Below are 22,879 nucleotides of genomic sequence, written 5' to 3'. Positions count from 1 at the left end.
CAAGTTGGCAGATTGACCTGGTAGCAATTTGTCAATCACAAGCTAGCAAAACCCTAAAGCATACTCTTCTTTATCTTCTACTTTACTCTAAATGGAACCATAATTTATAAAATGGTCATCATGATCTCCTGAAAAAAACTTGAAACTGGTGATTGAGACCATAAACTCATTAGGAAAATGTTTACTGAGGTCATAAATCAACTGAGAAGTTGGGTTTTTCTTTCTGCAACCAGTGGAGTCGCCCCCTGCTGGCCATTAGAGAAAATGCAGGTTTAAGGCAGTTCTGCTTTAGCTTCAAATCAAGAGGCTACATCTACTTCTTATAAATGATCCGTGGTTTGAATTGCTTCTGTTAATACAAATGCAGTCTATTTAGATTATTTCAGACATTTATAAAACCATTTCATTACAGGAACTAGTGGTTGAAGGACACATTTGTGATGTAACTTAACACTAATCATAAAGATAATTTATGTGGACAAAAGAAGGCCTTACTCGTATTTACAGTGTCATTGAAGGGCTTCATCTGGAAGAGGAGGCATTTTGAGCTTATAAACATGCGTGTTTGTTCTGTGATATTCTGCTCTATGTGCACCTTGTATCATCACTTTCAAGGTTACAGTTACACAGCGTCTCATACACAGCTTATCCATCCTGGTGCGGTGCCATCAGCCATCACATTTTGACTTATTATCACATGGCAGAGCTCATCTCTATATGTCGTCTCTACGCATGAGAAGAGAGCTCCATCTGATAAAGGCTGTATAATTTGCAGTGACTGAATGAACATAATGGCTGCTATTTCAGTGGACCCGGACACGGACAGGCAGGAGGACAGCGAGGACACTAAGTCAACGCCCGGCAGGCTGGACTCTCTCTGATGTCCCAGTGTTATTGTGCATGTCAAGGTTATAAAAAGGGTGCAGGTCAAAAATTATGATGCGTGCAGTGTTGTCATCTCGGGGAAGGGGAATTTAACAGTCAGTACCTGCACGGGTGGATGGATTATTTATATTCTGTGTTAAATAACCTCATGGATGTAACAATGAGCGCCTTATAAAGCATCCACAGGTTTATACTCTGAATATTTCTGTTACTAAACCACATCAATCAGCTGCTTTTCATCCCAAGGTCAATTTCTATGTTACCAAATCTGAACACATTTCACATTCAAGTCTCCATCCTCCATCCTGTGACACCCACCCACACCTGGAGACACCGACACACACACACACACACACACTCAGCAGGGTGGGGGTACGTCACTGGTGTTTTTCCTTTTGGCTGTTTAGGCTCCTTAAAGTGGATTGGGGCTGTCAGTAGCACTCAGGGAAGCTTCATTAGTCGTCACAGGGAGGCAAGGCTGTGACTCATGCCTGCGTGAACACAGACCAATGGGCAGCCGGAGCTTCACGTATAAATAACGAATAAAAAAATATATATATTCTTGAGGGAGAAGAAAGGGTCACTCGCGCGCGGCTGGATGGGATTTTATTAGCGCGCTCTGTTGGTATTCCTCCGTCGCTTCGTCTGGACTGCTGGACTGCTGCTTGTCGCGCCTTTGGGTGCCAACTGGAACATCAGGTTATAGTTTGGACTCGACAACCTGTGAGCCGGTAAGATGGCTTCGTATTTCTTAACAGAGAGGCAGGTGATTGTTGCACGCGCGTCTTAGTCATAGATTATAACGTCAGGATTGTTTTGGAAAAATGTATTTAATAATAATTCGCGGTGTTTTCTGAAAGAAAGCATCCCTAAATGAGTGACAGAAGGGGCCATTAGTTGCTCAGTCTGCCTCTCATATCAGGATGACATTGACTGATGATGAGGAGGATATTCTTGTTCAGAGCCAAACTTAATTGAAATGTCGATTGCTGAGTCAATAGATGAATGACAAATGGGGATTATAGTTTCATCATATCAACATTTATTTCAAGAATCTGTTTTTTCTGTCATTTTTCGTTTGTTTTTCTGTGATGTCATCAGGCTCAATCTATATATGTATATATATACATATTTAAATCCTTTTATTTTTAAACATTCAAAGTAAAAGTCTTTGTGAGATATAATTGATTTTAACCGTCTGACTCACTGATATTTCCTCCATCGTGCCATCATCTATTTCCAAGACCATTTCCCTGATGGAACACATTTTCTGCACATTAATGTCACATACAGAGTATTTTATTGCCAACTGACTCTGAGAAATATTTAAGGCTATCTCCAAAATAAATGTACCCAAACAGGCTCCATGTTATCACCAAAGCTATTTATCGTGATGTGCGTATTGCTCGTGCGTCGTGCGCAATTCTCTCCAAATTGCGCGTCTTGATTCATAGCCCACCCAGCTCCCCTCCAGGGATAAATCACTCCTGGTGAAGCACAGTGGAGGTGATAACATCATTTTTTCTGGCCCACACTTTGAACTGGCTGCAGATCTTCACCTATAAGTATAACTATTATGAGACAGTCTGACCCGGCCTCTCTAACTCTGCACCGTTTTGTTTGCAGTTGAATTATTTCCCAGCTGGAGATCAGACAACAGAAGAGGAGTGATGGCCACGTCTGAACCGAGAGCCACCGGCGGGGACCAGGACCCCAACTCTGCCAATTTAAGACCTCCGACAGCAAGTAAGTCCTCACACTCCTCCTCTACCTGTGAATACCATCGAGCTCCGGTATCGATCCCCCCCGGGGGCAAATCCTCGTTAAGGCTGTCCCTCTCCGGCGCGCGCAGACTGTGAACGGGACTGCCTTGCTCAGAGACACTTGTGCAGCTCGATCTATGGGCAGCACGAGAGCTTAAAACTCGTCTCACCCCCACACACCTCTCTGTCTTCCACTGTCTGCCCCTCTGTCTCTCTCCCCTCCTTCTCTGTCTGATAAAAGCCGGTCTCGCCCGGGCCATTTGCTGTGTGGGCTCCGTCGTTAATCATTCCGGTTAAAAACAGAGCCATCACAGCTGCCTGTCGCTGCCTGCGAGTCAGCGGAGCGCGCCGAGCAGCGGACCTGGCCCAGATATAATGCGCCAGGAGAGCATCTTATTATGTATTATTATTTATAATGATGCAAGAGCTTTTAATGATACTATTGTTTTAATAAATGCATTTTGCGATCGAAAATAAATTCCTGATTTTAATTTTCCTTATTTTCTCACAATGACGCATTCAGTGTTTGGCTTTTGATCGCATTTTATGCAGTGATTTCGACAAATTTCGACACCAAAATCTGCGCATTTTCATTTCTGATTATTTTTTTCCCTTGTCATAATTGATCTTATCTCGCGCCCAGGATGCCTTTAGGCCCCGTCAAATGTAGGATGCGTACTGCTCTTGGAGAAATACACTGCTGCATTTTTCCCCCCAACGTGGTTAAACCTATTTACATTAACCTGCGGGTTAATTAATCATTTTAAGTCTTTGTCACAGTCACAAAATGGACCCCAAAACGGAGCCCATTATTGCGCACTTGAGCAGCCATCTGCAGCGCAACGCGGGAAATAATTACAGGTTTTTACATCAGCCAAGTGACAAAGGAAAAACATCTCCAGTTTACAATTCACTTTCTATATTTTCTGTCGTCACCGAATAGAATATTTTCGATCTTTTATTTGTGGACCCTGGGCGTCAATAAAAAAAAAAACTCTACTAAACCTGAGACTTATTTCCGCTGTGACTTTGTACCGGGAGCAGCCCATTAAAAAGAAGTTGTTGTTGTGTCTGACTTGCTGGTGTACTGCTGCTGGATGTTGCCATTATCTCTCTGCCACGCTCCATCTCACGCCTCGCGGCTTGTATACTGTGTGTGTGTGTGTGTGTGTGTGTGTGTGTGCGCGCGCGCGCATGCCCGTGTGTTTTTTTTTTTTGCCTTGGCCTCAGCCCCTCGAGCTCTTCTCTGGTTTCTCTCACAGTGAAATTGCTTCAGTAAATTTAAATACTTGTTTTTGTTCTGAAAGTTTTCCATCAGGTGTAGCTACATCCGCCGCCTCGCTCTGGCTCTGCTTCTGCTCCATGTCTGTGTGCATGTTGTGTGTATGTATGAGACGCTCTGTACTATACGTTCCTGCATCCAGTCGGCTGTAGACTTCCTGGCCTCAGACATTAGCAGCTCGCTGCAGTCACATACTGTGTTTCACTCAATTAATTCCTGCCCTCCTCCGTGAGCTCATTTCACGGGCGTTAACTCCACTCCGCCCCTTGGCTGGGTGTGTGCGCGCGGCGTAGATGTGCCGCGCGGCCCTCTGTCGGCGCCTATTGATTGAACTTAAATCGGAAATGTTATCAGACTCATCCCCTATTGACTAGTGGGTGCTGTGGTAAATAAAAAAGGGGGATAAGTTCCCGGCACACAAAGAAATATTGAGACAAAATGTAACCAAAAAAACAAATGATTCTGGAAAAGAAAAATAACCAGAGGGTTCACACACCTGGCCAAGAGCCGTCCGCTTCACGCTTCCACTGTGCTCTCTGTGCTCCACCAGCTGTATCTCCATCACCGCCCATCCTCGCTGCTCCGCGGCCTGCACGAACACAAACTCAAACGTTCATTCTGTTTTAGCAAACGAATACGCGTGGATGCACGGATGCACACGGAAACTGGGGATGAAGATTTGTGGTAAGTTTGTTTGCGCACAAAAAAACGTTTTTCTATACATTTTTGATACATAAAAAAATATTTGGGGAAGGACATATTGAAGGTATGGGAACATGCCTCCATAATACTGTATTTTGCCTGTTTTCCTGTAGCATTTGTGTCATTTTTTTTAATAAAAAACTCCGCCTGGGCCTGAAATAGGCCATAATAAAGGCTGTTAGAGCGGGACAAACACAGCGACTGTCACTCTGTGTTTCCATCTTCTAAAGGTCAGTGGACATTAGCCTGTAGGTCTGATGATGAGAGCCCCTTCTCACCGCCCCCGACCGCCCCTCAACCTCCCCTGTCTCTTCTGTTTCAGCAGCAGAAGAGAAAAACCCTCCAGACAGGCCTGGAAATATTTGTTATAAAGCAGAGTCCCTTAAAATAACCTGTAAATAAAATACTACTTTTATTCTAAATGTAAAAATAATGCTTTTTTGTGTTTGAAAGCTTTCTGTTAAATCACACAAGCAGCTTATCTGAGTACAGAATGGCGGATGTGACGCTGCAGGGAAGGCGGGTTTAATCCTCCATCACTTGAAGGAATGTGGCTCTTTAGTGGCACAATAATTAAAATGCATGACGTAATGTGTTTTCTTGCAGTGTTGCATAGGAGAAATAATGTTATGTATAAATTATCTATTCGAGCAGGACATTATTGGCCTGATCGTTAAGACAGAAATCAATTCAAACCCAAAGATCGAACATTTTTGCTATTTCTGAGAATGAGACATTGACATTGATTGAGATTAGATTGGTTTTAATGACATTTTAATGGACTGGAATGGGAATATTTCTATACGGAGGCCATGGCAGTTAGAGGGTCTCGCATATTGATTTTGAATGTGTAATTAAGGATTTAATGAGCGAGTTTCCACAGAAAAAATCTGAGAGACAGTGTTTCATATGCTTCCAGATAACAATGGTGTGTGTCTTCCACGTGTTTCGCGCACAATTAGGCCCACACATTATCCAAGCTGATCTACAGAAGTCTATGAGCAGAAAGCTGATCAATCATGGAGTTGAAAACACACAGGCCCTGCAGGCTCAGACCGCTGTGGGCCTCTGTGCTTCGATCATTAACCCTCTTTACTCGGTGTGGATTTATCGGCTGTGTGGGTCATCGTCCCCGCGGGCTGTCCTGCCCACTCAGCCGGTCAGTCTCTGGACCACATGGGTGCTTCCTGAGCCGGGTGTGGTTGTTACATCACAGGGTGGGGCGTGTACCCTCTTTAAAAATTGCTTATATAGGTTTGGCCTCCATCATAAAAGCATTTCTGATTTAAGGAGCTGACTTAACGTCACAGATCTTTTTCAAAAACTGCCCTATTTTGAGGAAAAACGCAGAATATTTGGAATTTAATTTCATCGTCTTTTATTTTATTTTCTTCTGTGTTGGCTTCATAATTTCGTCTTTTCCTCGCTTGTGTGATGGAGGTGTTTGGTGATAACTCGTGCCCCTCGCCGTGTAACACCCTAGGGTTCCTGCAGAAGAACAACAGCCTGGATGAGAAGGGGAGGCTCGCGGGCCAGAAGAACCTGCTCTCGTGCGACAACAGTGACAGAGACGCGCGCTTCCGCCTCACCGAGACCGACTTCTCCAACCTGTTCGCCAGAGGTGAGAGCTATACACCTGCCACACTCCTGCCAGATATACTCTATTTACGTTAAAATGTAATTTGGCACTATTTTTGGGGCTCTTTCCTTTAAATTAAATCAACAGTTTGAGCTCTTGTCGAGATATAGCTGTTAAAGGCCTCCTAGAGATTAAACATATCTTCAGATTTCTCACTTGTTACCTTGGTTACTTTTTTACTCGGTAATGAGAACTACAATATTGTTAGCCTTCTCACTCACAATGTCAACGTTCTAACGGACGACCACCGAAGTTGGAGACCAATCAGGATAGAACCAATGGCTTTGATTTAAACAGTAAAATTAAGCCGTTTGAATTTTTAGTCACAAATTTCATATTTCTAATGTAATGTTTGAAAGATATCGCCCCTTAGATTAAAGGTAAGGCATCTGACGCAGTAAAAATCGATGCATTCCAGCTTATAAACCGAAATTTATGACCGTTGGAGCCGTTAACTAGGATTTTATGCTAGGCTACTGTTAGCATACATCATATTAATGTTACGCTGTCACCATCGCAAATATGGTTTCTCTAAGCGTTTACTAGGCTATATACTTGAAATACTTAATGAAATATAACTCAGTATAAAGCAGCAACACAGGGGCAACTTCTGCGGAGGGTCACTTTTAACACCTTTAAATTCTCAACTGTAGGAAAACTTAACACCGACCACAACTGGGACACATCACTTAACTAAGGTAAATGATATCACTCCGCCAATCTCAACCGTTTGTAACACTGCAGTAAAGAGTAGCCTACACTGTATATAGTTACCTTTTCTAAACTAATACACAGAATACATTGAAAATATAAATGTTTTGCAGTTTATTAAATTTCGCATATTATCTCAACAAACCTGAGAACAATTAGACAATCTACAAATATTATGTTCACTAAAATAAATCTCAACTTACACAGGCCTACTTCCCTTCATATCTATATCATTAGGTTATTCTACCAGTATAATTAATAAGGCTAAAAATACAGATCAAATTTGGCCTTTTGTAGAACCAAAGATTGCTTTGGGTGAGTGGGCAGGCAGTTGGGTGATGATGTTGTGTTTGTGTGATGGGTGGGTGGGGGGGTTCACTGTCTATATTATTGTTAATGTAATTATGTATATAAAAACTTCAATAAAATTGTATGGGGAAAATAAAATTTGTGGTTTAATATAGTAATAGCGTGGCCATTAAATTGTAGGTTGTGAAAGTCTACATGGGTAAATGTTTGTGATTAACATGCTCAGCTTGAAAATGAGAGCCTCCAGCAGCCCTTTGGCTCAACATTAAAGTTAATCATAAAGGCTAATTTCCCCTTACCCACCTCTCAGACCTGCTGCCAGCCAAAAATGGAGAGGAGCCCACCATACAGTTCCTGTTGGAGATAGTCGACATCCTCACCAACTACGTGAAGAAGACTTTCGACCGCTCCACCAAGGTGCTGGACTTCCACCACCCTCACCAGCTGCTGGAGGGCATGGAGGGCTTCAACCTGGAGCTGTCCGACCAGCCCGAGTCCCTGGAGCAGATCCTGGTGGACTGCAGGGACACGCTCAAGTACGGCGTCCGGACAGGTATGCAGAGACACCTTCAAGGTTGAGCTGAGGGAATATGATTTAATAAGCTGTGGCCTTTTGAATTATTCATAAGGTGGGATGTTATTTTAAATGGCAAAAGGACACTGGAATGTGAGGGTTTACAAGACAATTAACCTTAAAGCCTTTCAGTCTAATATGCTTTCAAAAGTACAAACCCAGATATAGCTGTATACATTATTTTACAGAGAATTACAATAACTCGACTTTGGAAATGACTTAACAGTTATTCTGTGATATTTAAATCTTCAAAAATGTTCCTATAATAAATATGTGTCTTATTTTATCACTGCCATACACATAATTATATAAAGCAAACCATAATATTAGTCCAACAAAATGATAATACAGTAAATCTATGATATTTACACCCCTCCAATAATATTTATATAATACCAATTTGTCAATTTTTAACACTGTTATGTAAATGTATACTGACAGGAGGTGAATTCAACCCAAACCAATGGAGACAAAGCTGTTTCCAGATAGTGTACAGCCTATTACAATGACTGCCTTATTTATTGTCCCCCTGGTAATTCAGTTGACATCCCCCTTTTCTCTCCCCTCCACTTATTAAAGCAAGTGTTGCCTGAGGGGATCCTAACACGGCTGTTTCAAGCTGTTAAAAACGACAGCGCTCAAACTGTCCCCTGGGTTTTATAAATCACGCAGAAGGTCTACTGTGTCTACAACTCAACACCACTTTTCATTCAGAGACTTGGTGGTGGGTTTTTTTTGTACTTTTAAAGAGGTGGGAATTTATGAGGTTTAACTGTAGGAGCTGTCCATGGTGCTGAAACATGAAGCTGGTCTTTTATTCCTCTCAGTTCATTTAATATGCCCAAAAAACATTAGGTTTCATTGAAAAGTAACTTCATATGACTCGATTTAATATATTTGTTACTCACATATATGACTTAACATCACACTTATATATTATGTGAGCTGTACAGCACCACCTCCACACCATGCTTATACCCATGACTGCGTTTAGGCTCCAGGCCTGTTGACGGTGGCTGTGTGTGCAAGCACCTTACAGTCTAACTGGCTGTCATATAACCTTGTTACCAGTGTAATTATGGTACACTGAACACTGCTATTTCAGATCCCTCTGGTTTTATTGCTGACCAGGGGAATACAAAATGCAGTCTAGATGACAGTGAATTGCAAAGTTAAAAACTGTTATTTTTGTTTATTTTCTTTAATTCTTTTGCAGGTTTTTTTTATAAGATTTAGATGTTCAGCTTTAGCCTGCAGAACATTCAAGTCTTTATATCCCTTTATTAACCTTTTCACCAGCTCCGGACAATGCAGACTCATTTTAGTGATTGATTGATTAATGATTATTATGCCATACACTACAGCATGTAAAACCTAATGCTAGTTTACAATGCCCTTTTTGCAAAGGGCCTTTAAAATCAGATGTACGTTGCTTTGACCGTATAGCGTCTGCTAAATGAAATTGTAACATTGTAAATATGTAAAAATCAACAACAAATGCACAAGGGACAGTACAAAACAAACTCAACAATAACACAGACAGAACAATACCAGATACAAACTACCATACAATAAAACATCACAAAGCAGGAAGAGTAAATGACTGAGCCCTCTTCTTTTTGAATTTGAGTTCACAATGATCCAAGTCAGGATCCATTTATTCAGATCAACATATTGATCCCCTGAACAAAAGAAAAAAAAAATGTTTGTCCGAGTAATGATTTACAAAAGGGCACCTTACAAACCTTTATGGATGACTTTCAGATGATCAAATATAATAACAAATTTAACTTATGAAAGGCTGTCTCTCTTGTTGCTTTGTATTCATATAAATCATCATTCCCTACTTGAGGCAATGAAGCCATACTTAAAGAAATGAAATTAAGATAGTTTGTGCACATTTGTTTGTGTTTAGGTCACCCACGATTCTTCAACCAGTTGTCTACAGGTCTGGACATCATCGGACTTGCTGGAGAGTGGCTCACCTCCACTGCTAACACCAACATGTAAGTCAAACAGCAACAACGCTGCCCTCAATTTTTGCATCCATGTTCGCGGTGTAATTATTATGTATACAAGGGAAACACCTCTTTATGTCTTTACAGGTCAGCTGAGATTTCCTGTTTGTAGGCCACTGGAAATAGCCTCCAGTCATTTTCATATAAACTCATAGTGCTCATGGTGTTCCTCTCAATCGCAGCGGCTCGGAGGGCAGTTATATAAAGTGTTTATTTTGTCCTGTAGAGATGCTGTATTGACGGGCGGCAGGCTGCCACTGTGCTGTTCTGTATATGGAAGCAGCCCGGCCTCGGGGGTGGTTAGATTGCATATTGATCTCAGGTCACAGTAACATGGTGGCCCAGTCTGATAGAGGGCATGAACCACATCGACAACACGGATACACACACACACACACACACACACACACTTGCCGGTAAATAAGCTGTAACTCTGTGTTATGATTACTAGTATAAAGTGAAGAACATCGTATCATTGCCACTGTGCAATAGAAGAATACTGAATACAGACACACAAAGTTACAGTTACTCATGTACTCAAGCACAATATAAACCATTATAGTTCTGTCAATTCTTTCCCTGAGGAGGAGGAGAAAAATAGATCTATCATTTGAGTTGATTTCCTTACTGGAGTAAACATGAATTGCCATATTTACAATATTAAGAGTACCTTTAGGACTGACCAGAGGAGAAAATGTTCATCACTTTCATGAAAGACTGCAACTAATTATTACTTTACTTTTTTTGCCAGTAATTGACTTATAATTTCCTCTTGTGTCAGAGCAACTGTAATGTTCAAATTTCCCCCCGGGGATTAATAAAGTATTTCTGATTCTGACTGAAAAGATTAAAAAAATAAAAGTGAAAACAGCCCACCGCATTTTCCCATATCCCAGAGTGACATCCTCAAATGTCATGTTTTGTTTGTTTAAAACCTAGAAATATAAGGACTGTCTTTAAAAGCTAACCAAAGGGGGAAATGTGCAGCACTCTCATGTAGGGCTGTGCATTACCTTTTTGTCTTTATTGTTTTGGGCATCAGTTATATTCATAAGTAACTTGTTAATCACATGATCTTTACAATTTTAAAAAAATGTGAAAGCTGCGTATCACATTTTCCAAAAAGGCAGAGCAGGCCATTTTTAAATGTCTTGTTTTTTCTGACTAACAGTCCAAAAATGTCAAAAAACATTTTTTTTAGTTATTTCAATATCCGCCAAACATAAGCATCAAATCCTCAGAATTGAAAGGCTTGAACAGAGGAATGTTTGGCATTTTGCTTGAACTGATGAAATCAGTTTTTTCAGATCTGCTCTCATGTATGATAGAGATACAGATCAGGACATAACAAATATGACAACAAGGCATGGGAAATGAGCTGCAACATTTAAAACAGAGTTAGATAATCAAAATATCAGGATCAGTAACTTAAAGTTCTAGGTACAATATATGTGCAAGAGTTTGTCTTACAAAGACAGTGAGGACTTGCACACCGCAGGTTGACCACACAAGATAAGCAGTTGGCAGAGGACAATATAAACATCTAATATACACTAAATTGAGCATTCAGTAGGCTTTCCCTGAGTTCTGTGGCTGCTTTTTTCTCCTAGCCGGGCCGCCAAAGAAAAGATCAATGCGAGGATAATAAAGCCCGAGCTAAAGAAAAATTGAGACACTTAATTTATCCCATTTCTCAAAACATTAGCTTAGCAAACCAGCCCCTCCCCTGAGGAGAAAACTTTCCCATCTCATCTCCCGGTTGGAAGAATGCCCGAAGAGACAGGGCCATTGAATTCACACACTTTCATAATGACACACTCTCTCTCTCACACACACCAGCTCTGGCTGTCCTAGATACAGCAGCCAGGGTTTCCAGTCCATTGACTGCAGGCTCATTGTGAGCTGGTCTTAGCAGATAGGCCAGCTGGGCCCCACACTGACACACAATGTCCTCCGGCTGCACAGAAAACCCTGTCACAGAGAGGAAACTGGCTGCTGCAGCTCCCTGTGGAGCCCTCGTTCCGGCTCTATTGTCCCAGAGGATCCAGACTGACTCAGTGCTCCTTTGAGGGGCTGAGAGGAGAGTGTGTTCAGGGGTCAGAGGGTTAGTCACATACAGACACACACACACGCACACAATCAAACACTGACTCACACACATCGAGTGCCCTTGATGATGATAATAAGGGCATTTAGGGGCCGTCCCTGGAGACGGGCAGGTGACTGAGGGGTAATTTTCACCCTGAAAAGACCAATGATTGGCTCTGATTGTGATAATGATCACCATTATTGTCATTACAGCGTGAAATGACTCACAGGAGAAGGAGAATTTTAAAAAGCTCCACTTGTTTTGTCCCTTTTCTGCCGTGGCTGAGATATATATTTAGTGGAAATGAAAGTGAAACATCACAGATATTGCGTTCCTTATATTAACCATAATTCTAGTATCTCAAAGAAGGCCGTATTTCTGAAATAAGGCCAGTAAGAGGCTGCAAAATGATACATTCAGTCTCCTTTGTGGCTTTATCCTGTGTTGTTGCTGCTCCCACTCTAAGCCCAGCGGTCACAGTCTGATCGGGTGTACCGACGAGAAGCTAATGTTGCGTTCAAATCCATCCTGTGGCTGAGCTCTCACCACGAACAATTACACAAGAAAAATGTCTTGTGCTTCCTAATCTCTGCATCCTTCTGTTTTTACCTCCATATCTATCTACGGCTACACTGAACCAAACATTAGACCCTGGAAAAACCCTAAATTAGAAAATACGATATCCTAAAATGTAATCCAATAAGCATATTTTTTCTGATCTATTCATATATTTAGTGCATCTTTGATGTGCATCTATGATTATTGTTTGTGGGGAGGTTTACAGATCTTTTATCTCTCAGAAGAGGCTGTAGCCGGTGATCCGGTGAGGCAATTTTATTTGCAAGCTTGTGATCTTTACAATCTAGCATTCTAAGAGATGCATAACAATTCAAATTGGGACAGTATAATTTCAGATCTCCCTGTATCCTCTCTGTAAATATTATGGATTAGTGACGGATCCATACATTTGTTTGCCATCGGAACATTCTGGATACATGATGTCCTTTTTTCTGCCTCTTCTTTTTGCCTCATTGTAATGTTTCTTTTCTGTACGCTTTCCTTGCTCTGCTTCCACCATCACCCCCTCCTCCTCCTTTGTTGTCCTCTGTCTTTGTTTTCTTCAGTGCATTGTTTCCCTCTCCTCACAGCCTTTATCTCTCCCGCCTCTCTACCCAAACTATAAAGTGCTTCCGTCCTCATCGGACCCAGAGAGGAATCGAAAGGAGAGAGGAGATAATGTTATTGTTGTTTCTCGATGGTACTGGTGCTGCTGCTGGTGGGAGTGGAGGAGTGTTGTGTAACTGGCCTCATTACAAGCTGGGGAAACAGGGATCAGTCCTGAGGGTGTGTGTGGGAGGCGGTGAGATGGACTGTCGGTTTGCAGAGAGGCCTCGATGTCGGAGTCGAACTTTCAGTGACACAGTTAACCCACTTTAGCTTCTGCAGGAGTTTTGCTCTTCTTCTAGCTATTAAGACTTTTATTTTGTTTTATTGCCTTTTTCACATAGTAAGGGCAGTAAGCAAACAGCTAAAGAAATGAGGCCATGCATTGATCAGTAAATTGAGGAAAGATTTATTTGAAGAACAGTCTCATCGGTTAAATAAACACATTTTTCTCCCAGTTGCTTTTCAGGGATAAGTCCAACAGAGTCATTTTATCTTTTGTTAACTCTCAACTAGTATTTTTACTCTCTTTTTATGCCTCTCATGTCTCTACTTCTTATGTTGCGAATATTATTTTTGCCTTTTTATCTTCTCTCGCCTTTCTTTTCATGGAAGAATTAAATTAACAATAATGGTGTCTTCCTCAATTTCCGAATTTTTTGGGGTCAACAGATACTGTTATCTCCTCAGAACACACACTGTCTTTCTTTCATTCTCACACACACACACACAAGCGGACACACTCCCACACCCACACGTCCTCTCAGCCATCAAATCCGCCCCATTCAGGCTCGTCGCTGAGATTGGCAGGATTGACAGATAGCCATCAGAGCTTTGTGTGCTTTAATTAAACCACTGAGTGATTTTAGGAAGCATTTGAATATGAATGTTTGCTGCCCGCCTCCTATCAGACACTTTTTAATTAGCTCAGTCAGCACAAGCTCCAGTTTGTGCTCTGTGGATGGAATTATAGAACAGCTGATGAAAAACCAATGAGTATGTGTGTGTGTGTGTGTGTGTGTGTGTGTGTGTATGTTGCTTGTTAATCTGCAAGCATGTGTGTGTGCATAAGAATTTTCTTTTACATTTCTTTCTCACAAATCCCTTTTAAGGACTCCGCCGTCACATTGATGTTGACGGGCTGTACTGACAAATGTTGTGATGTGATTGACAGGTTCACCTACGAGATCGCTCCGGTGTTTGTGTTGATGGAGCAGCTGACCCTGAGGAAAATGAGGGAGATGATCGGCTGGCCCGATGGAGAGGGAGACGGACTCTTCTCACCAGGTTAGCCAACAAATATCAGCATCTCTATACTAATTAAGGATGGGAGTCACCAGAAGCCCTACGATATGATATTATAGCAGTACTACTCCACTACGTCAGCTATAGCTGCCCTGCTGTGACCTGTACTCATATTGTGGATATAGTAAAAGACCCCCTCCAGTGAAAATCCAGTGTTTCACCTTGTAAACATCTCCATGTGGTGTTCTTTATGTGCTACAAGACATATCAGGGACAACATAAGCGGTCATCTCCATGGCTGGGCCTGTCTGCTTTTAAACTGCAGTGTACCAAGGACAGGCTGAACAACACGTTTTTAGATTGGCAGGTTTGAGACGTCACCCGCTTCGGCGATGCGTGAGAGAGCTGTAACCATCATCATAATTTTTGCAAACTCACTACTAACTACTAATGTTAACGTTTCTACTAATTACTACATTTCAAGCCAGCTAAGGAGAAACGTAGCACATAGTGAGCGGGGACTATGCAGATTGGGGAATTTTTAATGAAGGAGAAGGAGAAGATGCCCTATATATATATATATCATGTCCTCTATTATTGTATTGTATGGTACCCTATCTTATTGCATTGAATCCTATTTTAAAGTATCATATTTACTTGTATTGTATCATAAAAATGTTGATCGAATCGTATTAAATTGTATGGTAAAGTATTAATGGGATCCTATTATACTGTATCGCATGGTATCGTGTCATACCGTATTGCACCTTGCTTAGCATTTCAGTAACATACAACGTGATTTATACCCTTTTTTAACTGCAAATAATTTCCCCAAACAACTGTTTTCAGTCTGCTAATCTCACTTCAGTCTTTTATAATGTGCAAAATTTGATTGTAAATCAGACAGACTGACCAACACTGTCATTAAAACCTTCTTTAAATGCATGAAAGTGAAGTACTGTGAAATTTAAATTAAACAATGAAGCCTCTGGCTTTTTTCTAACTTCCTTTCAATTCTGCTGACCATGACCTATGACCTCTGCTGACCCAACCACAAAATAACTATGCACCAATCAATTTCTTTTTTTAATTCCAGTGCCAAAACATTTGAATTGTATTCGCAAAATGTACCATTATAATTTGTATTATAAAAGATTGATACTTGGTAAACAATCAGATAGAATAACGCCATGCACAATATCACCATACTATTCTGTATGGATTTTTCCACCACCCCTAAATCAAGTTAAATGTTATATTTTGTGTTGAATAGAGAAGAAATGGATGTTCCTAAAGTGCTGCTGTCCGTGGTGCTGATGTGTGTTGTTGCTCAACAGGGGGCGCTATCTCCAACATGTACAGTGTGATGATCGCTCGCTACAAGTATTTCCCCGAGGTCAAGACCAAGGGCATGTCTGCTGCTCCTCGCCTCGTCCTCTTTACGTCTGAACACGTACGTGACCGTGAACACACACACACACACACACACACACACACATGCTCCATTGTAGGAGTTGTAATAAAGCAGACGACACACTTCACTGGCTGTAGATTGCAGCTATTGTATGAGTCCAGTAACAATCAACCAGCAAAGGCTTCTGTAATGGTGTTCTGTTTTTGCTTTTATCTTCTTTTGACTATAGAAAAAATGTATCTTTAAAAACATGAAAGAAACAAAGACAAAGCTCAACAAGCAATTAGACTCTGAATTCAGCTGTTGTCTTAATAAAAGATGAATCATATACCTTATGTGTGTCCCTACAGAGCCACTACTCCATAAAGAAGGCTGGAGCCGCTCTGGGCTTTGGTACTGAGAACGTGATCCTGCTGAGCACAGATGAGAGGTGGGAAATTCATCTTTCAAAATAAGAGCTTTCATTGATAGCAACTAGCAAAGTTAACTTTTAAAGCACCTTTCATAAAGTGCTTCACAGTCAAATAAATAATAAATAAATTAGATAAAATGAACAAAGGGAGAAGAACATTAGTTGGAGCATACGAAGATAAAACACCATATAAGATATGCAAGGGTAAGAGACATAAGTTCAAAACATAAAATAGCACATGCTACCTAACTGCTTGTCTGAGCAGATGGTTTTAGCTATTTTCTCGTCCAAATACCTCAAGATTATTGGGACGCTATTTCCAAGCTTAGGAGCTACAGCTATTTTCAAATGAATTCTGAAGCTAAGTCAGTGCAGAGAGACTAAAATAGGTATTTTATGGTTGTCCATCTGATGGACTGTGTTAAGAGCCTAAGAGTTAGGGTAGTCTAAACCAATAAAAAAACAGCAAATGTTTATGTTTTTGGTTTGTGGACCTTGTATGCTAATACGATGTTCTGTTTTGTTACAGAGGGAGAGTCATTCCTGCAGATCTGGAGGCCAAGATCATCGATGCTAAACAGAAGGTCAGTGTCATTTCTCTTCTTTCCTTGTTTATTTATTAGCTCTCACTCTTTAACCAACATGTTTTGTCCTCTGATCATCATGTGTGTGTTTCATCTGCAGGGTTATGTTCCACTGTTTGTGAACGCCACAGGAGGTTCCACTGTGTACGGTGCGTTTGACCCCATCAATGAGATCGCTGACATCTGTGAGAAGTACAACCTGTGGCTCCATGTTGATGTGAGTAGCTGATATTGGAGGAGTTGCTGTAATATTTTTATTGTAGTAGTTGTATTTGTACCCATACTATATCTGCCATCATTGTCCTCTCAGGGAGCATGGGGCGGTGGACTGCTGATGTCCAGGAAGCATCGTCATAAGCTGAGTGGCGTTGAGAGGTGAGTACATGGGAACAGAAGAGCTGCTCTATATTGTACATCTTAAGTTAAACAACCACTGTACATAACGGCAGAGACTCCCAGTTGAGAACCACTGCATTAAGATGTATTTTAATCTCTGCAGGGCCAACTCTGTCACATGGAACCCGCACAAGATGATGGGCGTGCCTCTACAGTGCTCCGCCATCCTGGTCAGAGAGAAGGTACAGTACACACACACACACACACACAAACCACAATACAGACTATACATTTTCATACTAATGTCACCATCATAGGACTCGCAGTCTGAAAGTTGTTCATAATGCTAGCATGTCATTGGTAGAAGAGTTGTAAAAAAAAAAAGGTTAACAGTGTGTGTATGTTGTGTTTGTAGGGGATCCTGTCAGGCTGTAACTCCATGTGTGCCGGCTACCTCTTCCAACAAGACAAACAGTACGACGTCGCCTACGACACAGGAGACAAAGCGATCCAGTGCGGCCGACACGTCGACATCTTCAAGTTCTGGCTCATGTGGAAGGCCAAGGTGAGGCAGAGGGAGATATACCGTACTATACACTATATACTGGCGTATCTTTTCTTTCTTTAACCTATAAACGATGTAGTCTGTGCTCTAACTGTCTTAATATTTTTTCCCCGCAGGGCACCATCGGATTTGAGCAGCACATTGACAAGTGTTTGGATCTCTCTCAGTACCTGTACAACAAGATCAAGAACAGGGAGGGATATCAGATGGTGTTTGATGGAGTGGTGAGCTTCTCTTATTTACTAATCAAAATGTACCTCAGTGCAATAATGGTATGACAGGGACCTTTCTGAGATGTGTAACCAACAAAAAACATCATTATATTGTCTCAAACTCCGATTAGCGTAGTGTTTAACAGCATTTCTCTTGCTCTCTAACCTTCACCGCTATCTCTCGGTGTGTGCATTAAAGATTTAATCTTTAAGATTTAAGTTTCATTCTCTTTGGAGCCTCTAAAGGCGATAAACAGTATTTATGGGAGTAGACTTCCCAAATTAAACAGACACCTACAGTTGCCTCCATTCGTTATGGTTGTAACTCTTGATTTTCCTCGCTGACGGTCGAGTGTTTGCCTTCATCTGAGTGTCCAGTTTGTTTCTTTTTCTTTGGATTTTCACTTATTGTTGAAGTTGTATCTGTAGTCATCGATCTTTTCTTTGTTTGTTCAGCCTTAGTAGATTACTGTTTACTCGCAACACTTGCAGAGACCAGAAAAGCAGCAGCTGAGCTCCGCCTACCCTCTCTGGCAGACCAACCACTAACCTGGTGCTGCTTGTGATTTTTTTCCATGAAAGTCGCCACAGACACCGAGTCTGTAATACTGCAAATGCAAAGGCTTTCATCAGTGGGCCATAGGCTCAATCACCATTGTGTTACCTAATTCGGCGATAGATAGTGACTTAAAAGACCTTTATTTACATGAAAATCTTCCAGATTATTACTCTAACTGTGTTTACGTCTGTCTGCAGCCCCAGCACACCAACGTTTGCTTCTGGTACATCCCACCCAGCCTGAGAGGAATGCCTGAGGGTGATGAGCGGCGAGAAAAGCTCCACAGGGTAAGACAACTGTATGACTGCACATCATTGAACCTGGCTTCAACCCAAGGACTATAGAATAATGTAACAATAACTTAACTTATATAGCACTTTTCAGAAACAAAGTAACAGTGCTGTTCATGTATAAAAAAGAGCGAAGGAATGGACATAATGAGCAAAATAGAAAATGTGTCACTAAGCAAAGCAGTTATTGCAGGGGCAATTAAAATTTGAAAGCAAACAATGCAAGAATAAAGCAAGCAGACATAAGTGAATAATGAGGAAAACAAAATAAAACAAAGAAAAAAAGCTTCAGATTATGAAATTAAAAGCAGCTTTTTACAAGGTTGTTTTTTGGAACTCATTTAAAATGGGGTTACACCTGATCCCCTCAGGCTGGGCAGACCACACACTGTGTGCTCTAACAGCAGATGCATTGCACCTTTTGTTTTTAGCTGTGACTTTAGAACAGAGAAGAGAGTGAGAGTGAGAGTTTGCATCGTGAGTTTAAATAAAGTAATACATTGTGAATTTTGTAAGAGCTGTAGGCAGTTGAGACAGTTTTGGGAGATACACGTAAAGGGAGTTGATTTAATCAAAACCAACTGTGTGAACAATCAAGATCAATAAATGAGCATCAGTTAATTCTGGAGACATTTGTAAGATGATAATAACAGGATGGGCGAGCCTAAAGGAGATCAGCTATAAGCTCATCTGGTGCAATTAATGTATCTTGCAACGCACATAGACTGTATTTAAAGGGGCCATATCTTTTAAATTGATATTCTCATATTTTGCATGGGTTTCACATTTTTAGGTGTTTATTGTTCACAGTGAAAAAGTGAAAGCGACCAATCGTCATTCACCGTCATTCTCCTCAGGCTGCCTTCTGGCACGAGCTTGTAGTCAAGTCTTTGCAAAGATTTCAACTCACCATTCTGATGCCTCCTGGTGATTCTGGCTCGTACATATAAGGCAGAATAACTGATCCTAGAGCAGCCATGTTTTCTACAACTTTGGTGTGACAGTGCAGTGCGGCCGCTCCCCCACGTGGGATCGCACACGTGGGGGAGGGGCTAAGCAGTCACTCCAAATACAGTCAGCCAATCGTGGCTAAGGTCTAACCTTTGAATGGCAAACGGCTTGTGTGTTTCAGGAGGACGAAATGAAACTTTACCAACATGGTTCACGTTAGAATAATAGAAAATTGATTGCATAGTTAAAATATGTCCACTTTAAATGTGAATGCAGCTTGGACTTTTGGCCTTCTTGGATCCAGAAGTGTTGGAGTGGTTACAGATTGTGATCCGTCTTTTCCTGGGTGACAGGCCGCCGTGTTAGCGACTTGTCAACCACAGCTAGCCACGCCCTAAAGCAGACCCTGTTTTATCATCAATTTGACTCTAAATGGGACAAAAATGCACTAAATTAACAACTTGATATATTGAAGAAAACAAGAGATTGAGAAATTAAATGGATTAGTAAAATGTTTACCGAGGTAACCCATTAATTGAGAAGTAGTCTAAAAACTAAAGTATAAAATCGAACAAGCAATTAGTGGAGTCGCCCCCTGCTGGCCATTGGAATGAATGCAGGTTTAAGGCACTTCTGCATTGACTCCACTTTTGAAACCAAGAGGCTACGACCACTTCTCATATACAGTCTGTTGCATTTCCCCTGTTAAATAAAGTAATAATAGTTGTTTTCAGGAATGCAAAGCTCTGATCAACCGTTTTTACTCCACCAGGTGGCGCCAAAGATCAAGGCCATGATGATGGAGTCGGGGACCACCATGGTGGGCTACCAGCCTCAGGGCACCAAAGTCAACTTCTTCCGTATGGTCATCTCCAACCCTGCGGCCACCCAGTCTGACATCGACTTCCTCATTGATGAGATTGAGAGGCTGGGTCAGGACCTGTAGAGCTCTCTGCCAGCGCCGCTCTAGTGGCCACACGGTGAAACTACAGTCTTTAATCAGTTGTATTTCCAGAGAGGTGAAACACTCACAGTGCTGCGGACAGAATAATGACAGGACGTGTGTTAGGTTCTTTATATCCCATCCTATTTTGTCTAAAGCGTTCTGACTGTTTCTCCAACCAGAGAGAAGAGAGAGAGAGAGAGAGTGCAAGTTCAGTACTCGCTCGCCCGTATAGTTCCTCCTATAGACTAAATATATATAAGTATCTGAAGACTCCAGGAACAACAAACACACTCTAATGTATGTGTGTACTGTGGAGTCTTGTTATGTGTGTGATCTACTTTTACGTCCAATGTATTAAGTCTTTTAATGTGTGTGTGTTTGTGTGTGTGTGTGTGTGTGTGTGTGTGTGCCAGAAGGTGTGTATGAGTGTGAGAGTGTGTGGTCAAACACTAAAGGGAGAAAAGCACAGATTTAAAATATGACAAACTATCATAAAATTATTCTGCTGTATTATACATTTGCTACACAAATTTAATCATGTGTGCTTTCAGCTGTACATAATATTTAATCTCAGTGCACCTAAAGCAGTGTACACACCCTTGAAGCAGTGTGTGTGTGTGTGTGTGTGTGTGTGTGTGTGTGTGTCTGTGAGTGTGCAGGTGTGCATGTGGCGCACTGTGTGTATCCTGTCGTGTATCTTAGCCTAGCAGTGTGATAAAATAAGCTTATTATGACCTAACGTGCACACCATAGGTACCGAGTGAGAGGTCAGATAACCTCCTGTAGGCTCACTGATCTACAGTCTGCAATATTTTCCCTTGTAGAAGTTTAAGATTTAAAATGTCTGCAGCTTTCCCGAGTCTGTGACGACTTTTAACGTGTAAAACGCTGGCTCGTTGTCTGTTTCATGCAATCATGTGATACCCATGTGTGTTTATAACATTGTTAAAATTATTCAGTATATAAGAAGTATTTATTGCATTTCCACTGTTTGCAGATTCAGGTATTTTATTGTAAATGTATCTTTATGTGTATTACACGGTAATACATTTGTATATGTAATAACAGGAAGTTTATTTATAGTGATTTTGTCAGCCAAAGAAAGAGAGTCGGGATCAGAGCAATCCATCGTCCTTCATATAGACCTTCTTATAGATTATAGGTGTTTGTAAAATGTTACCTATTGACCCCTTGACTGCGATGCAATTTCTATGGTGTGTTTCTTTCTGTGATTGTGAGTCTTTTTGACTGAATGTTTTGACGACTGACTGACTGGCCTTCTGATGAGATTAAGAATGAAGTCTGTGTAATTCTCTGGCAGTCGTGCCGGTCCTTTATTTTAAAGAAAAGCACAAGGATGTGAGAATGTACTCTCCTCTAGAGACTGTGAAGAAGGGTTGTTGTAACTGTCTGAATCCTACTGCATTTACTGTAATATAATATATTAATTGTAATACATATTACCTGTATTCTCAGTGTTATGGGAGCTCAATGGAATATCTTGTATACAGAGTTCCTGTTTGTGTCTTTGCACAATGTTCACCTTTCTTTCTTCCATTGTAAATGGACGTGTACTATTGCAGTAATATATAAGACTTATATTAACAAAGTATTTATGGTATCTAGGGACCATATGTGAATGGCACAATTGTATAAATCATATTTAAGGTAACCTGTGTACTGTACGTGGCCAATGACTCCTGTGTGTGACCTATCTGGTTTTTTGATGAAGCCAGCTGTAAGGAAACGTTTCGCAGGAGGTTTTCAGTCGGCACTTTAACAGAATCATCTGGAAAAATAAGATCTTTAAATAAAGTCTATTAAACGGAAAAGTGACTTTGACTTATTGAAACACACTCACACACAAAATCTCTGTCTGTCATTGCCGTTTTTCTCTGTGGCTCTACTACAGTTGTTCCCATACAGATATAAGTAACGTGAATGCCTCTGATACAGCCTGAAATGCGGCGTCGGGTATCAGTGAGTACACCAGTCAACACCATAATCTATGAAACTTGTCGGAGCAGCACAAAAAGAACATTCTGCTGTTAGCTAAGAGTGTAATGTTAGTAACAGCTAGCACAAATGTCAGCAGTCAGTGTCTTCCAATCGCACATTTAAAGGGCTGTTTATTTAAGGGTTAAGATAATTAAGTAGGTAAAACAAAGCAGTATTATTGTTAAAGATATGTGTTTCTCTGACATTTTGTGGTCACAGGATGGCAAGAGA

At 41.1% G+C, this 22,879-nt stretch overlaps 1 protein-coding gene across 2 annotated transcripts; it reads left to right on the top strand.

Moving 5' to 3' along the window:
- The first annotated feature begins 1,340 nt into the window (after positions 1 to 1,340).
- Positions 1,341 to 22,482, top strand: LOC138611331 (glutamate decarboxylase 1-like). 2 transcript variants are annotated; one of them, XM_069684378.1, is made up of 17 exons: positions 1,341 to 1,616; positions 2,512 to 2,631; positions 4,558 to 4,614; positions 6,116 to 6,253; positions 7,602 to 7,844; positions 9,781 to 9,871; positions 14,311 to 14,423; positions 15,719 to 15,834; positions 16,146 to 16,225; positions 16,737 to 16,791; positions 16,892 to 17,008; positions 17,102 to 17,166; positions 17,291 to 17,369; positions 17,543 to 17,692; positions 17,809 to 17,916; positions 18,661 to 18,750; positions 20,477 to 22,482. In XM_069684378.1, the coding sequence occupies exons 2-17, from the start codon at positions 2,556 to 2,558 to the stop codon at positions 20,648 to 20,650; spliced, it is 1,752 nt and encodes a 583-aa protein (XP_069540479.1). In that variant the 5' UTR covers positions 1,341 to 1,616; positions 2,512 to 2,555; the 3' UTR covers positions 20,651 to 22,482. The 2 variants fall into 2 exon arrangements, with proteins under 2 accessions (XP_069540479.1, XP_069540480.1); XM_069684379.1 differs by lacking the exon at positions 4,558 to 4,614.
- Positions 22,483 to 22,879: the final 397 nt, after the last annotated feature.

The sequence above is a fragment of the Semicossyphus pulcher genome, unplaced genomic scaffold, assembly GCF_022749685.1.
Source record: "Semicossyphus pulcher isolate SPU_LCO1_2020_fin unplaced genomic scaffold, fSemPul1.0.p SCAF_7, whole genome shotgun sequence".
Classification (NCBI taxonomy): Eukaryota; Metazoa; Chordata; class Actinopteri; order Labriformes; family Labridae; genus Semicossyphus; species Semicossyphus pulcher.
The sequence above is the reverse complement of the archived record's forward strand: the minus strand, read 5'-3'. Positions and strand labels throughout refer to the sequence as shown.

What these genes read in the sequence shown, in the direction of transcription:
- LOC138611331 (XM_069684378.1), top strand. Translation starts at nt 2,556, where the DNA reads ATGGCCACGTCTGAACCGAGAGCCACCGGCGGGGACCAGGACCCCAAC. An exon ending in TTTAAGACCTCCGACAGCAA is followed by an intron (nt 2,632 to 4,557) that starts GTAAGTCCTCAC and finishes ATTCTGTTTTAG; the next exon opens with CAAACGAATACGCGTGGATG. An exon ending in AGATGGTGTTTGATGGAGTG is followed by an intron (nt 17,917 to 18,660) that starts GTGAGCTTCTCT and finishes GTCTGTCTGCAG; the next exon opens with CCCCAGCACACCAACGTTTG.